The sequence below is a fragment of the Nymphaea colorata genome, chromosome 11 (assembly GCF_008831285.2).
Source record: "Nymphaea colorata isolate Beijing-Zhang1983 chromosome 11, ASM883128v2, whole genome shotgun sequence".
Lineage (NCBI taxonomy): Eukaryota > Viridiplantae > Streptophyta > Magnoliopsida > Nymphaeales > Nymphaeaceae > Nymphaea > Nymphaea colorata.
Window position 1 is genome coordinate 18,834,208 of NC_045148.1, and position 16,531 is coordinate 18,850,738.

Here is a 16,531-nt window from a genome sequence, read left to right on the forward strand (position 1 = left end):
TAGGTAATCACAAGAATCGACGGTGGCCAATGTTCTGCAAGAATTCTATACAAAAACAGGTCAAATTTAGATATCTTTAACTTAATGTCTACTTTGATATAACTTAAGCAGTTAAATAAAACAACTTGAAATTTTAGCTGTTTTTTTTTGCCATCCACCACACTTTGAGTTTGTTTCCTAAAATTCGATTTAAAATGTTCATCACTTAGCAAAACAATAAATCTAAGTAAAAAAAAAGTACAATCAATGACATTTCTCTTACTCAATATTCTAAGAATACGACATTCATGTCCTTTGAAATTAATAACAAAACTTGTCTCCACGATCTGCAGTAGCTGAGATTAGGTGAATATGTGTTGGGGCGTTCATGTGGGTGGTTTGGCTTTACAGCATGTGGTAGGTGTTTAAAGACAGTATATAGGGATAGGGGTTGAATATTTCCTACTATGGTTAACAGGATCATCATCGTTGTCAGCCTCTGTCAGATGGGCCTTCTCTCTAATTTGTTCATTCCCTAAGGTTGGTTGTTATCTCTCTCTCTCTCTCTCTCTCTATATATATATATATATATGTAAACTAATAAAACTCAAGGAAGGGAAACATAGAAATAACTGAAAAGAGAATGGAGAATGCAAAGAAGGATTAGGTTTCATTAAGCTGATCTCTGATTACAAAATGTGGTCTAACCACCTTTATATGAACTAAAAACGGATCTCTGGATCTCGATCCAAACAAAACAAAACAGTAAATACAAATTCGAAATATGAGAACTAGATCTGGATCTCTTCGGCATTAGCCCCTGCATCTCTCTCTCTCTCTCTCTGCAAAAGAAAAAGAAAACTACTATTCATTTTCTGTCTGTCGCCTTTGTCAGCTTGTCATTCAGCACGTCTCAGTGATTGGTAAACGCCTTTGCTCTTTTCTTGGGCAATAAGCAAGGTTAAACTTCGTATTTTGTCTTGCAGACTAACTGTTTGATCTTGAACAAATAAGAATGGCAGTGATATAAGTCTTGGAAGCACACCGACAGTCTGAACCTGTGGGCCTCATGGATAATGCTGTCTGAACAACATACTAAGAATTTCAACTCATAAGAAGTTCTAAATGATCTTGCAGCATTCAATTTACCAATTTTAGCAGTTTCATGTTGTTCATTGACAGTGTTGATAAGAAAAAGCATATGGTGTCCAAAGGTGCAGGCGCACAAATATATATATATATATATATATATATATATATATATATATATATATATATATATATATATTTGCAAGACCAGGAGGAAGGTTGAAAACTGGGGCAATGAAAAGGTAAGATATTTTCCATAACTTTCTTAGACTAAGTTGGAAGTTTCAGTTACAGATGTCAAAGGATTAGATTTAAGTCAAATATATACTTAATTGTACACGCTCTTTTGGATATTTATATATTTAGATTTGAATTCATATTCAAATACAAACAAAGAAAAATCATATGTGAATCTAATTTTGAATCGAATCTATCCGATTTAAAAAGTGTAGGAGCATTAGATATAAAATATTTATTTAAAACTAAATACAATCTGAATCTGATCAGATATTTATGTACATATGATCAGTTGTAATCTCTTCATAATCAAATATTAAATTTTTTTAATATCTAATTTTTTCTGAAGGATATCCGATCCAAATTGGATGAGAAGAAGTCAGCTATCACATGAGACCATTGCTTTACATAAGGGACATCTGATATCAGATAATTCAAAGACTACTAAATTAACGATATATTCTCGAAGTAAGCACACCCAAAAATATTCTCGAAGGTTTTCCTCATCATGAGGGATAAAATACAACATATTTTTTTATTTACAAATAAAGCATGAACTATACGATTGAAAAGAACATTTTTCAAAAAAAAAAAACCTGGTAAATATTAATAAAATTTCCATTCTTCACCAGATACAAGAACAATCAATCAGGAGACAAATATATAACATCTCGAGATTATGCATTGGCCACTAATATCCGCCATTACAATAGCATCAGAATCTCTGCCCGGGTTCGCGTTTCTGTGTTTTAATTTGATGCATTACTCAGACAGCCATGAAAGAGAGCAAAACAATGAGGAGCCGATCTCAAAGCTCCTTATGATCTGGAGCTCCTTGAACAATACAAATAGGAAACCAAATTGAATGGAAATTACATGCTCTCCGCAGCTGCCGGTTCATTTCGATCAAAGATGCACATCATGTAAACGTCAATCAAATCTGCCTCTTCTTTCTCCACACTGTTCATAAGTTGGCGAACAGTCGATACGTATGTGCGTCCAGTATTATCTGTCGAACAGCAGACACTAGAGCGATGACTCCAATGGCAGAAAACACTGCTGCTATGATGGTATTCAGCCAAAACAAGGTGCTCTTCTTGGACGGCATGAAGGTGACATTATAGAAGATCATTGGAAGAACGAAGTCCAGGGGAATGAAGCCAAATGCTCCGATCAATGCGTTTATATCTCCAAAGAAAGGCAGCATCGCTGCGATCAAGGTAGCAAAAATGGCAGCTAAAGAGCGAGCTATGACCCTAGGAATCACATTTCTCATGGAGAACTGTCCACTATTTGGATCTGCAAGCTTTCTTTCAAGAATTTCGTTCGTTGGTTGCAGATAGACCTGCCATTTATATATGCGAATATGGTGAATTCAGAGAGAGGGAGAGACGGAAACTGCTTTCGGCAGAGAATTACAAACATAATCTAGCATGCTTAAGTTTTACTCGAGCCTTAGCTCCACTGATTTTACCAGCAGAAAATAATGGTTGGTATGTATGAAAAGATGAAAAGATTTTCGATCAACTTAGAGACTCACCACAACGACGGCTACAACTTGGAGGAGGGTGCAGAGGTAAGTGAAGAAGAGGAAGCTCCTGGGCAGAAGGGGGGGCTGCCCTTGCACCATGAAGTTACTGAGGATGCTGCCTTGAGACTTGTTCCCGAAAGCCCAGTAACCAGACACCGCCACGCTAAAGAATGTAGTCACCACAACGCTGTAACAAATGAACAGGCCCTTCATCATCTTCCCCTTCACCGGTGGCGCCAATGTTGCCTGCAATTATACGCATATGAATCAACGGTGAAGCCATAAATTTTAAGAGGGCACACGTACAAATTTGTAGGCGAATGGAAGGACTCATACGCCCAATATTAATAAGCTTAGAGTTCGTATCCCATTTGCAGGATTTAAAAGGTGTCCTCAATGAACCAGTAGGGGATGGAAAATTGAATTGGTTAAAAGTTTTTCCTTTTTAGCATTTTAATTAATATCTCTGCCTTAACAACAAAAAGCTCCATCTCGGGGCAGTGCTAAGTAATCTAGATGTTACAGTTGATAAGGACTTGCATTTGATTATTATGTATCAGATACAGATCAGAAGTTGAACCCAAGTCCAACTAAGGACCATCCATTTAATTGGATATAGTGATAGCCACAAGAGAATTACAGAATTGAGTTCAGCTTATGGTTGGCCGTAAAGCCTTCAAGTTGAAAAATGCCAATAATCCAGTGCTCAATATGCATCTACCTGTAAGGTCTGCCAAACCCAAGCTAGCTAAGAAGGCAAAAAATGGGCCTCTGCTTACGAACAAATTTAGCTCCATTGTAAACTTAAAATTAAGTTGGTCTGAGTTCATGAACTTGGGAACATCTAGGCTGTGTAGCAATTAGCACCAGGTAGCTGAGTCCGAATTAAACACTCATTACCTGAATTTCTGGAATGATTCCATTGCCATAGCTGGTAGCAATGACGGCGACACCATTGAAGGCACCGAAAAGCTGGCTTACTGAGTTGCCAGTCCGCGAGTAGTCCCTGGGACCAGCCTTGCCGGAGAGTCCTGTTGAGAATTTCAGGTAACCAACATAAACCAGGTCAGTAACATACGCAGCAAGTTATCTGATACAGTGGGAAAAAATAGAAAGGAAAGGGATCCTTCTTCATAGCTAAACTCCTCCAATACACTCAAAGTTTTGAGTTGTGTCCTAGGAGTGATGGGTGCTTCTACTCTTACAGTAGAAGCTAGTGAATTCCTACTCCAGTAATCAACCATGTTGGCTCCTTGTTTTAAAACTCATAGCTATAGATTGTGCCCATCTAAATAGAATACAGTTTGCCTAGCCTACTGAGTGAAGATCAGTGGTTGGTTCGCCTAAATCCGACATCTATATAAGAACTCCGGCGTGTGAACACCCAAGAAAGAAACAAACAGCCTAAAGGACTTGCCAGAATAAATGGAGCCGGACGCGGCGCAGGCGCTGTAAGCGAGGCAGAGAAAGAGAGACACAAGGTTGATGTGCCGTAGGGAATGGAATGAAGGCATCTGTGTCAAGACCACCATCACGACGCCAAGTATGGCTACGAACTCATAAAGCTTCATCGTCCCATTTGGATTGTAAAGCACATAAATGAACTACAAAAAGAAACAGAGCAAAGAAAACCAAAATCAATGTATACATAAATCTACAAACGGAAACAGAGGAAGGCAAAAAAAACAAAGCCGAGATCAGGACAAGGAATCAAGAGAAAGTTTGAGCACACACTTTCATGCTTTGGCCGCCCAGGAGAATATTGCCAACAACGGCTCCGAAGCACGCTGCAAATTGAAGAGGACCGACGAAGAACCGTCCCCATCTTGGCCCTGAAAAAGATGATCGGAAAGAGCCGAGAAGATCAAAATGAATTAGAGGCCGGACCGGAACTGGGTTTGGTACTTTAGATACTTAAAACCAAATTCGGACTGCTTGGAACCCTGATCTCCAACCATGGAAGGTCAAATTCATAAACAACATACCAACATGCTAATTTACCACCACTCTGAAAATTTTAATATTAGAAAGGTATGCCAAACAAAGAAATTAAGATCATGTCTATATGGACGAGTTGATGTAATCGGCCTTTGACTTGCCACAATCCGAAGTCTACCGGAGTTTACAGAATTTCAGTGGTGATCAATAGTCATAAAAGTGGCAAACATATTCTTTACTTTAAAATATATATATATATATATATATATAGCAAAATATAGCAAAACAAGATTGAAAGTTGGGTTGTTGTCAAATCATCAAAACTAAATTTGTATGATTAAATTTGTTCAGGATAAAGTAAAATAAGAAAGATATGAGACGGTCATTTACTCAAGCCGTTGCAACACAGGAGCTCGCTGTGACCATTTATTAATGTAGTAAATATCGGACTCGAAGTCATATTACAGCCGGTACGGTATCAAACTGTATCGGGTGCCAAAAAAAGTAATTAAAGAATAAAAATAGTTTTCATTATATTAATATAGTATCAGAGAGGGATTGGCAAGTAACCAGACCAGGGGCCACTCAAAATCATCATTAGAGTGTTCTGTTTTGTAATCTAACTTTATAAATATGATTTTAAGAGTGATTTGATGAGGAATATATATTAAATCAGTCATATTATTATTTTAATAATATTTGTTGAATAATAAAAAATGAACAACTCTTATACCATCAAAATTGTGATAGTAGAAAAATCAGTTCTTTTATAAAGTAACTTGTTTATAAATATAAGGATGTTCACATTTTGTTTAAAACAATTTCAACACAAATTTAAGTGGTCTAATTTGTGTCTCTTACCAAAGTTGTCTTTTATCTACTAGTTACACTTGTCAGGTAGCAAAAAAAAGGTTTTTATCACAGCTATCATATCTTTTTATATGTCATATTTGGCGGAAATTAAATTGAAAAAAAAAAAGTAGAAATGCAGTGATAATTTTTGGAGATGGAAATATACTTCAAAGGAAAAAACAAACGAGTTTGGAGATCCATTGCCTCACTTGGGTGTTTCAATCTCTTAAAAATTTTCTATTTTTTTTCAAATTAATCACCACCTTATGATCTCCTCAAAATCAGTGGACCAAACCATTCCCATTATATCTCATCTCACACACGTAGGTTCGATAGCCACTAGTTTTCCTGTACCGGCGAATCTGGGACGGCATGGACCGATACGGACGATACAATCTCTACACCGGCGGATATCATAATCGTTTCGCTCTGTTGCACAGTGCCACAGACGCTAATTACACTGACATCTACTGCCAATATTCCGAGTCAGAAGAAGCACCGGACATTGTTCTCCTTGCTTGGCCTTTGATTATTGAAAGAGCTTACCTAAGATGTCGTTGGCCATGTCCCTGAAGCGAAGATGGCGATTCCCCAGAGCGGCGTGGTGCTCCAGCACCAGAGACAGGAGGTTGTAGGAGTAGAAAGTGACGAGGCCGCCGAGGGTGAGGCAGGCGACGGCGGCCGCCCATCCGAGCGTCGCGAAGGCGAAGGGGAGGCTGAGCAGCGGCGGAGCAACGATGGAGGTCGTGAGATGGTAGCCGCAGTGCACCCACGAGCCTTCATCAGCCATTCACAACAATCACCCACCATGTTACGAATGAAACCAATTGAAGAAACAGGGATTCTTGTGAATCCCGGCCAACTAATAGTACAGGAGGAAAAGATGTGAAGAAAGGGGAGGTATGTATACCTCTAGATTTGAGCACAAAGAGGGCGCCGGCGTCTAATTTCTGGCCGCCGGTGGCTCCTTCTTCCCGTATTTCACCTGCCCTTTTCTGCTTGTCTTCCATGCTTCAGCTTTTGGGGGCAGAGAGAGGTATGATGAGCTGAAGCTATAATGCAGGAAAGCTTCCAAATATCTTTGGCCTTGTAATGAACTAATCCAGCTGTCTATATAGAACAAGAAGAAGAAGAAGAAAAGCTTCTTGTCTCGTTGGGAATGGCTGCCGTCTACACTTGATGCCTTTTTTGGAGAGAGAGAGAGAGAGAGAGAGAGAGAGTTTTCGTGTTTTGACCATTCCTTTTGGTGATCGCGCCATGTTGGCACACATGTTGATGATCAGTGGGACCTATGAATCGCGACCTTCAAGAAGGGATCCCCAATTTTGCTAGTTACGTCGTCTGCAGAACCTCATTTTGATACAAAACTTCCACCAATCTCCTTTCTGAGGATGACTTCCGAAAGATAGCAGATGACTGAATCCCTTCTCTGCAGAGGCCCAAAACTTCCTGATCAGGTGGTATAAGTATGTCATTTTAAGTATTTTATCTGCACAATTATATTCAATGACTTTAATTTGTAATTCTATTTATAAAAATAAAAAAATATTTAAATGATTGTAATCACAAAAACCAATATCCAGCCTTGCAACCTTAGTCCAAGAAAGCTTGTTGAACCCCAAATTCCATATTGATCATTAGAACAATTTTCTTCAACTATGCTGGAATTGTGGGAAAGAGTTTTTGTTTAAAATTTCTTATCGAAAGCACTTTTATTAAGCATGTTTAGGAAGGAGCAACAATGATAAGGTTGACCTCTTTGAATGTCTCTTCCGCACAATCGATTCTTATTACGAACCTCATCACACCAATTACTAATGCATTCAAATTCTATGTGTAGTTTCATAACTAAATAAAAAATGAGTAACTGTAAGTTAAGTTTTATGGTACCATTACATTTTCCTTTCATATTTATATTCTTTGAAATGTTTACTTAGGGGAAACTACTTTTGGCACAAAATCACCACCGTGATACCATTATAGCTTCGAGGTTCTAGCTTCACGGCTCATCCTGATTCATATTATTATATGAGAATCCTAAAAGTCTTGGTCTTGATTCAGGTCGGCACTGAATCAGGCCCACCACCCAACTGGAAGGTTGCTTTCTTATAATTGATTGCAGGCAGAAGGTGTGAAAGAACACGGCCTTCCTAGAATCTCCTTTGAATGTCTTATGCAAAGGACTTTCACATTCAAACCTGCCATGAAGAAGCTCCTGTACTGCCCTGGTCCAGAGACGACTTCTCCCAAGTAAAACATTGCCTTATCTACATAGGCTGTTTACTTTCAGGACGCCACGCAAACTGCCATGCTTGTCAACTATGTCCTGCAATCCATTTTTGGTGAAAACAACGTGTCGTGTCTCCAAGCGGCATGTCGAGACGGATTCGCTGAGGGGGCATTTGTTTACCCAGGATATGAGATCTGAGATAATTTGAGATTGCTGGGGATATCAGATCCGAGAATTTGAAGTCACATCTCCTGAGGTTTTTGCCATATACTGAGGATCTCAAACATACTTTTTTACATGATGGTACCATCTGGTGTTTGTTTACTCTATGGATTCGGGATCTCAAATCAGTCTCGGATCTCAAACACAAACATTCGAAGTGATATAAGGATTACGAGTCTCCAGCAAATGGTTGGACCTTGTTGCTGCACTTGGCTAGGTGGGTAGATAGCACAAAACTTAAGAGTCTGTGGTCTTTAGCTCGCTGATTTTGATTAAGATATACATTGTAAGCTAAAATTAATTGGGCAGATCGAATGCTTCCAGCAAACAAATGGTGGCTCATCTTGGACTAAACGCAGCAGTTGCAGTTTTGTCATGCACAGTTGGATCTCAGGAAAGGAAAAAAATACAATCCATGTTCACGACCACAGACAAGTTGGGCATATAGTTTACAAAAGATTCTCAGCATTTAGCGCCTCATATTTGAATTCTTGATCTTCGGAATAAGGGTTGGTGACTAGAAGACAAGCACAAGAAATCGGAGTCATTAATCAGAAAACATGGAAAACGTCAGCAGAGAGGTCGACAGTGACATGGGGAGGCAGCGTAGCCGTCGAAAATGGCGTATCTGAGAAAAGATGACCGGAAAATAGAACTGTTGAAAAAGATTTTGAAGACCACAGACACATCTTGTACGCGGACGTTGTTCTCTCCCTTCTTTGTATCATCTGTTCCATGTGGAGAAAGATAGAGAGGTCCAAGCTTATATGCGTCTTCCCTGTGTGTATGTCTGCCACCATGAGCGCTGTGGATACTGAAATTGCCAGTCACAGTGGTGATAGTCATGATCTGATCAGATTTGCTCCACTGCTGATAACGATTATGATGGTGATCGTTAATAGCAGCAGCCATGGAAGTGGCAATCAAGGCTGTGGGAGTTGACGAATGGACGATGTGACTGGATCTAGTGCGGCTTTGATACGGAAAAATAATGATAGAAAAACTCAGTAATATTTTATGAAAAAAAGTGCATATTTGTTTACAAGGATGAAGCCGGATGGAGCGGGGTTGGTGAGCGGATCAACTCTCTATACTGCAAGACTTTATTTTGAATTACCACGAGATCAATTCTCTATACTGCAAGATGAAGTGACACCAAATGATGCTAGTTAAGTGCACATTCCTTAGCATACACAGTGGTATATAATGACTGAAATGTCTTTGTAAGGTTAAAAAAAAGAGACTTTTGAAATGCTAAAAAGGAAATTTTTAAAATATTGAAAAAATTAAAATGTACATCCTTTTATAAAAAAAATATCCTAAAATGCCTACACTTTTCTTTTTTTTTTTCTTTTTTTTGTGTGCATATTTGTTGTATGTACTGCAGTGTGCATGCAATCTTGACACTAAAGCACAATGGGGGCAATACCTCTTGAAAGTAGTCCTAGACCCTAAACGGGCGGATGAAAGAATAGACTTCGGCCTTCACTCAATCAGTGGGATTAGCCTCTGATTCACTTGTAAGATTTTATATATGCATATATATTTGAAATTTTTTCCATAATAAATGTGAACTGTCGCTAAGTCTAACTACAAGCTCTATCAAGAGCAACACTATGAGAAAAGCTTACACAATAGAGTGACAGGTCTAAGACTTCATTTATTTAGGGTCTTCAACTTTGATGCTCTCTCTAATTCTTACCAGTTAATTATAACCTGCATGGTGTTTAGTTTGTTTTCTGAATTTCATTCTAACAATTTAGCTTCGTTTTTTGGATAATTGAGATATTCGAATGTCAAATTAATTACGGACTTAAACTTTTATTAGTGCCAACTAGCTAAGTAGAGGGGAATAAAGACTAAAATAGATAGGGTACGCTCAAAAGGCACCCTACCGATTGGTCGGCATAGAAATTAAAATTACTCAACAAAAAAATACATTTTTCCTTATGACTCTTTTTTTTTATCGAGGCCTTCAAAATGAAACTCACAAAAATTCCCACTTGCCACAAAATCGTGAAAGAGCTCAAATTCTGATAAGTGACAACCATCTTTCAATTTAAAAAAACATTATTTTTATTTTAATCGAGCCAGACCTAAACTCGGGCATCGGGTATCAAGCCTGGACCCAAGCTTAGGTTTTGAGCTTTGGACTAACCCGGGCCCGACTTATATCGATCCGGGTCAGCCCAGCCCAACTCGGCCCGATGCCCAAGTCTACTTCGATGGTGTAGATCCATGTCGTGCCGTTGAAATTAAACAAAATTGAATAAGAATAACAGAGGTAACAATTCAACGTCCAACTTTGTGAGCACGCTCATTGCATTATTGTCAACTTTTTTTCATAAATTCCCCTCTTCTGTATGTAGAAGTTTACAAAAATTCACGTGCACCCTTTTTATTTTCTAAGGTGAGTGGCTATTTTTTTATTGTCTTGAAGAAATTATAGCATTCTTCTTCAAGATTCAGAGCATGCTTCAAGACCTTCTTTTTTTTTTTTACAAAAAAGTAACACATTTAAAATACATATTAATAAGTATAAGTGAAAGCTCGTAATTAGCAAAGAACTCTAAATACATTCCACAAAACACAAAATTCATGCTTATAGAGAAAATTGATTTTTGGGTTCATAAATTCCCAGTGTTCTATTTTGGTAGAGCATAACTTAGTTTCAAAGTTACGGAATAGTAAACGCTACAAATTGTTTGGAACCACCTTATGATTCACAAGCAACTTTGGTATTTCGAAGAACCAATAGAATATTTTAATACATGCATGAAACATTCAAACCACGGCGAAGGGTTATAAACCTTGATAAGGTAACAGCTGGTAGCAGTGGCAAAATCAAAAAATTTTAGCTATGAGGCATTATTATATAAATTCTAATTTTTAAATGGACACAACATATATAAATAAGTAAATATATAAATAAGTAAATAATTACACGAAATCTATGTAAAAATAAATAAAAAATTTGTTGTAAGCAACTGCCCATTGCAGGCTACTGGTTGGTAGTGTCCGATTTGTATCTTTTAGGATAGAATTGCATTGCCAACTTCATCTATGATATTGTGAAGAATTAGCAAAGCTGGATTCGTGGATCTTTCACTTACCCTCCATTCCAAACCACCATAAACCATAAGTAATTGTTCATGATCTATCGAAACAGTAGCAAAAAAACTAGAAATTGACAGCAAGTTACATAATGCCACATATCAGGAGAGTTCAAGACTGGGTTACTGGATGTAAACAAGCGCGCCTTCGTGTTAGACGAACTCAAGACTACGATGCAGTACTGAATAGGAATTTTGAGTCCTCGACCCTGCAGTCAACTAAGACTGATGCTTAAACAGTAGTAAAGGCAAGAAAATAAAAGCAGAAAGCAAACGACTGAAAAAATCCAATCTAATTCAGCTGATTGATTCAGTATTCATCTACTCATTCCTTGCCACCCTCACGATGAGTGGCTAATTATCACCTTCGCAGAGTTTTTTACGTTTCTTTTTCCATCCCCAGAAGTGCTGCCATTTCCAAGCAGGGAAAAGCGACAACACCAAGAACAAGGACAAAGCTCAAGACAAAGTACACAAAGAAGCTCGAGCTCGTGAATGAGGTTATCAAAGCTGCAGGCTTTTCATATTGTTTTTATGAATCTTTTAGATATATGAAGATCTTCTCGAGTTATTTTAATGCATCTACTGACTCCTTGCTCTCGCACACACTCATCTGATGCGTGACGCACATACTTTTATTGAGCACATCATCACCCTCAAACAGGAACACATTGTTCTCAAATTTTTCTCGTTTCTTTCTGCTATATTCAAGTACAGGGTACAAACACAGGGAAGTACAAAAGTAGGAGCCTTCCTCACGCACGCCAACTGTTTGAGATTTTGACAGAGAGAGCGAGACAGAAGGCGAGGAACCTCCGCGTATTACATTACACCTAAAGAGGAGGGCGCACCTCAATCCTGGAGACGCCCTCCTTCACTTCCGTCGCCTTCGCCACGTCCACCTCCCCTACCACCAGTCCCACCGCTTCCGCCTCCGCCTCCGCCTCTCGCCTGTCGTCCACGTAGTTGGGGTCGCCCTCGTCGATGGCCGCGGGCGCGGAGAGCTCGTTCTCGGCGATGTCGGCGGGGCCTTCCCAGGTGAATTTGCCGCCGTGGCCCGCCTTGGGAGGGGGAGGGTCCAGGCTTAGACCGTCGCGTGGGTGGCGCTCCATTCGCTGAAGCCCCTTGTCCACCATCTTCTTCTGGAGGTACCGCAGGGTGTCCCGGTCGTGGGTGTCCACCTCCTTCTTTTCCACCCTTTTCTTCCCCTCCTCGTCCTTGCTCACCATCCTGAACGTCACCGTCTGGTTCGCTGGTTGGTCCATGGCTGATAATAACTCGCTATTACTCTTGATTCCTCGGTCGACTAAAAACCAACTAGAGATCGCTGCACCTTGAGAAAGCAGATGGTGGGAGCTCGTTGCTCTTTATGTCGCCGATGCGTGAGGAGTTTCGGGTCTGGAAGACGCTGGAAAGTTGACGAGTGTTGCAGAACTAGGAGTTGGAAGAAGCTTCAAGAAGCAGCTGTCCGCAGATGGGAGCTTCACGTGTACATTCTGTAGTGCTTCAGATCAGAAGATCGGCCCAATTGAATTTGCATTAAGAAAGAAAAACATTTGAATTTTTCTAAAACGATATGAAATATATACAAACACGAAGTTTGAAGAAAAGAATTTCAAAAGAATGAAGAATCCATGCTCAATCAGTTTAAAAATTGAGACAAATTTTTGTTGGTGGGACAATCTTCTGCCCATATTCTCAAGCTTGAAGTCACGCTTTTCTTTCTTTCTTACAAGTCTCGATCTCGATAGAACAGCCAAATAAACTTGTACCATCTACCTTTCTCATTGATCTCTAGCCTACATTAAAAATTTGTCTTATGAAAAGTAAAATGACAATGTGACCTTCCATTTGCGTAAGAAGTGAAAAAAAAAACATTTTTAAAAAGAATATTGAAAAGCATGAGCTTTCACCAAGTTTCAGTGTGTCCTGATTTAAATTGGGAAGTCCTTCATAAGGGATTGCAAGCGTGTTTCGTTTTTTTGTAAAAAAAAAAAACATAGAAAAGAACTCCGTAGCTGATCATATTAAAAAAAGTTCATTTTTTTAAAGCGGTCGGTAGCATGCCTCTTTATAGTATCGAGATTCTAAGTATATTCCGTTTTTATATGTCACATTAATCAAAAAAGTGTAAAGGGGTAAGTAGTCACCAATGCTTTTCAGGAACAAATTTGTAATATTTAGTCTCCAACAACGTTGGCATCTGGCATATTTGAATTCTATATGTGTCTGTGTGCTTGTGGTGTCACACAACCTTCTTTCTTAGTATGTGAATTGAATAAATATGGGGATTATGTCAACCTATTATAACTCGTTTTATCAATTCGATTGTTCACATGGTTCTATATGTAAAGTTGTTTTTAAAAAAGTGAAAGGAAATTTGTCTTATAACTGGAAAAAATAAATCACATAACTCAAAATTAGTTAACATGTTTACTTGGTTCATATATTTCATTATCACGAGTCTACGCAACATTCATGAAACACATACACAGAGTAAGTGCAAAAATTATAAACATATTGATTGTAGTCAAAGTTACAACCTTTCAATTTTTTGTGCCATCACTCTACATTGTTAGCACACTGCACTATCGTATCTCCTTCCTCCTTTCATAAAAGAGTGTTCATTGTATGTCATAAAGCGAGAACAGATTCCAACAACTACCATTTAAAACTATAATATTTTTCTCCTCAGAAATATTGCTTGTTGTTGAACATGGAGAGACCTGTAATATATATATATATATATATAATTGTTTTCCTATACAGTATACTCTTAATTTTGTTGATTGTAAATCAAAGTCTCATATTTCATCAATAGTATAAGGGAAGAGAAAAGTCCACCTTTGATATTTCCACATTCATAATCTAGCTTTGTATATACTAATCAAAATGCATGTGCGTGAGTGCACATGGAAGGCAAGAGCAAGCAAAAAATATTTGCTACCACCAAAATCCATGTGCACAGTGTATTTCATCCGAAAAGAAAGCTACGACTGTCTCCGATTCTTAATTATAGATGAAGGCAAACATTTGTGATTTTCTGTACGTTTTATATATAACGTTACTTAATAGTAATTTGTTACTTATTTAGCATATAAATATGTGGTAAACGCATGATTATCTAGATGCAGGCATTTAGATAGTTCCACAACTTCGCATCGGTGCTTCACTTGATTGAGTTGAACTCTCTTAAAAGATTATGAGAATGAAGAATTTTTCCTCCAAAAGATCGTAAGTGCTAATTTGATACATGTGTTTTGGAGCCAATATTGTGCGGTTTTGCCAGCATAAATAAAATCCTATAACTTTTTATTAGTACATCTCCTACAGCAAACTTGGGTGTTTCATGAATCTTTTTCAATTTTGAAAGATTTATGAAACACTACATTCTAGTATTACTTGAATCTATTACAATTTTTGAGGCAGATTCATTGCAACACTGCATTAGTACTTTTGTTGCCAAATACCCCTTTAGGGATATTGCTGGCTTGGACAAAAACTCTCTCTCTCTCTCTTTCTCTCTCTCTCTCTCTCTATATATATATATATAACCCCTTTAGGGATATTGCGAGCTTGGACAAAAACTCTCTCTTTTTCTCTCTCTCTCTCTCTCTCTATATATATATATATATATATATATATATATATATATATATATATATATATGTGTTTTATGACTTTGTTCTATATCAAAGTTGATCAACATTGAAGCAGCTCTCAACCCAAGGCAAGGGGGAAGGAGATCTAGAGGATTTCGGCTCTTATGTACATTTGTAAAATACAGACTTGTTGTCAGTTGGGTCATTATAATCCACCATCACATTCCCCTATACAGAATACAATGTTCTCTTTTAGATGCATGGAAGGCCAAGCCTCACTCTGTTTATGTGCAGTCACATTCTTGAAAAAGAAAAATTGAATGCGAGCTCTTCTCATGTGAATGGTCCCATGCATGCAGTGTCATAAAAATTGGACAGCCGGCCAATAGACCACTTCGATCGACCAAGAATATTAAAATAAATATTGTTTAAATAAATAACAATGAAAAAAAATATTTAATAATTAAAACAAAAAATCTTAAAATATTTTTAAAAATAATTAAGATCTGGTTTGCCACTGATTTTATTAGAACAGCTAGGTCGATTCATGCCGGTCCCAAGCAGTACTCCATTTTTTATTTAATTACCAATCTTTAGATGTGAAACCAGAGTGTTTCCTTTCCTTTTTTTTCTTTATTCAATTCGCTTTACTGCACCTTCCAGGCCATTTAATAAGAAGTTTTCACGTGACTGTGTTTATGCTAGCATTGACTTCGCCGTAGCAATGGCAACTAGCTAGAGTGCAGTGTAAGCAAGAAATTTTCCAGATCTGGATGGTAAAAGATCTCAATCATACCAAATAATACCAGGATCGTTCATGATCAACTGATTCTTAGAGTGCATCTTGAACCAAAGTATAAAGTAATCCTGGATTTGGAAATCCACTTTGATCAACTTACTTTATTTTGAAACAAGCAACATTTTTCTTCTATTATAAGTACATCAAAATGTAAAATGGTTGTTATCTCATTAAATAAACGGTTCAATTTCATTTGAATTACTATAGTTTCATAAATCATAGGGTTTGCATTCACAAGCAAGGTCTAACCCAAGAAACTCCCAAAAAAATCTTGTAGTAAAAGACATATAAAATAATATCAACGGTTCATAAATCACAATGTTTTTGGCCCATTCACAACGAGTGTCTGGTCGGATTCGGATGTATGTAAATATCTGATTGGATTTTGATTCAGATCGGATTTAGTTTTAAACAAATATCATATATCCAACACGCGTACGTTTTGAAAGTTGGCCAGATTTGGTTCAAATTTGGAATCAGATTCGAACATGAATATAAAAATCGGATATAGATCAAATTATTTCGGACTCTGGTCAAATGGGACTTTTCTTCATCCGAATTCAAATCTGAACATGTGAATATCTGAAAAAATGAATGTGGTTAAGGGTATATCTGATCCGATTCCAAACTTCTTGCCACTGAAGAGATGCTCATAAAATTTGAAGAATTGTGACTACCCATTGCACCAAAAGCGAGGAGTTCAGAAATTAGAAGCTCAAATTTAACATCAAAACAAGTTCTTTGAACTATGAAAGGGAAAGAACAAGGGATAGCTTTAGCGGTTGAGTATTAATTTGCAACTTTCTGTGGCTCACAAAGTAACTGACACTGGCACATAACCCAAGCACACAGTGTGAAACTTTAATGGGTGCAGTTTGAGACAGGTATAAACACAGTCCTTTTTAAAGAACAAAGTGAGCAGTTGCATATTAAATTTGC

The 16,531-nt window shown here is 37.9% G+C and overlaps 2 protein-coding genes across 2 annotated transcripts; both read right to left on the reverse strand.

Annotated features, from left to right (window-relative positions):
- Positions 1 to 1,967: 1,967 nt before the first annotated feature.
- On the reverse strand, positions 1,968 to 7,074 carry LOC116263818 (GABA transporter 1). The gene is made up of 7 exons (XM_031643607.2): positions 6,537 to 7,074; positions 6,173 to 6,403; positions 4,571 to 4,668; positions 4,254 to 4,440; positions 3,737 to 3,867; positions 2,846 to 3,082; positions 1,968 to 2,650 (listed from the first exon to the last, which is right to left on the reverse strand). The coding sequence occupies exons 1-7, from the start codon at positions 6,634 to 6,636 to the stop codon at positions 2,270 to 2,272; spliced, it is 1,365 nt and encodes a 454-aa protein (XP_031499467.1). The 5' UTR covers positions 6,637 to 7,074; the 3' UTR covers positions 1,968 to 2,269.
- On the reverse strand, positions 6,959 to 12,939 carry LOC116263630 (uncharacterized). Its single transcript, XM_031643363.2, has 3 exons — positions 12,043 to 12,939; positions 11,281 to 11,400; positions 6,959 to 7,075 (listed from the first exon to the last, which is right to left on the reverse strand). Exons 1-3 carry the CDS (start codon positions 12,454 to 12,456, stop codon positions 6,959 to 6,961), a joined length of 651 nt encoding a protein of 216 aa, XP_031499223.1. The 5' UTR covers positions 12,457 to 12,939.
- Between the last annotated feature and the right edge of the window lie 3,592 nt (positions 12,940 to 16,531).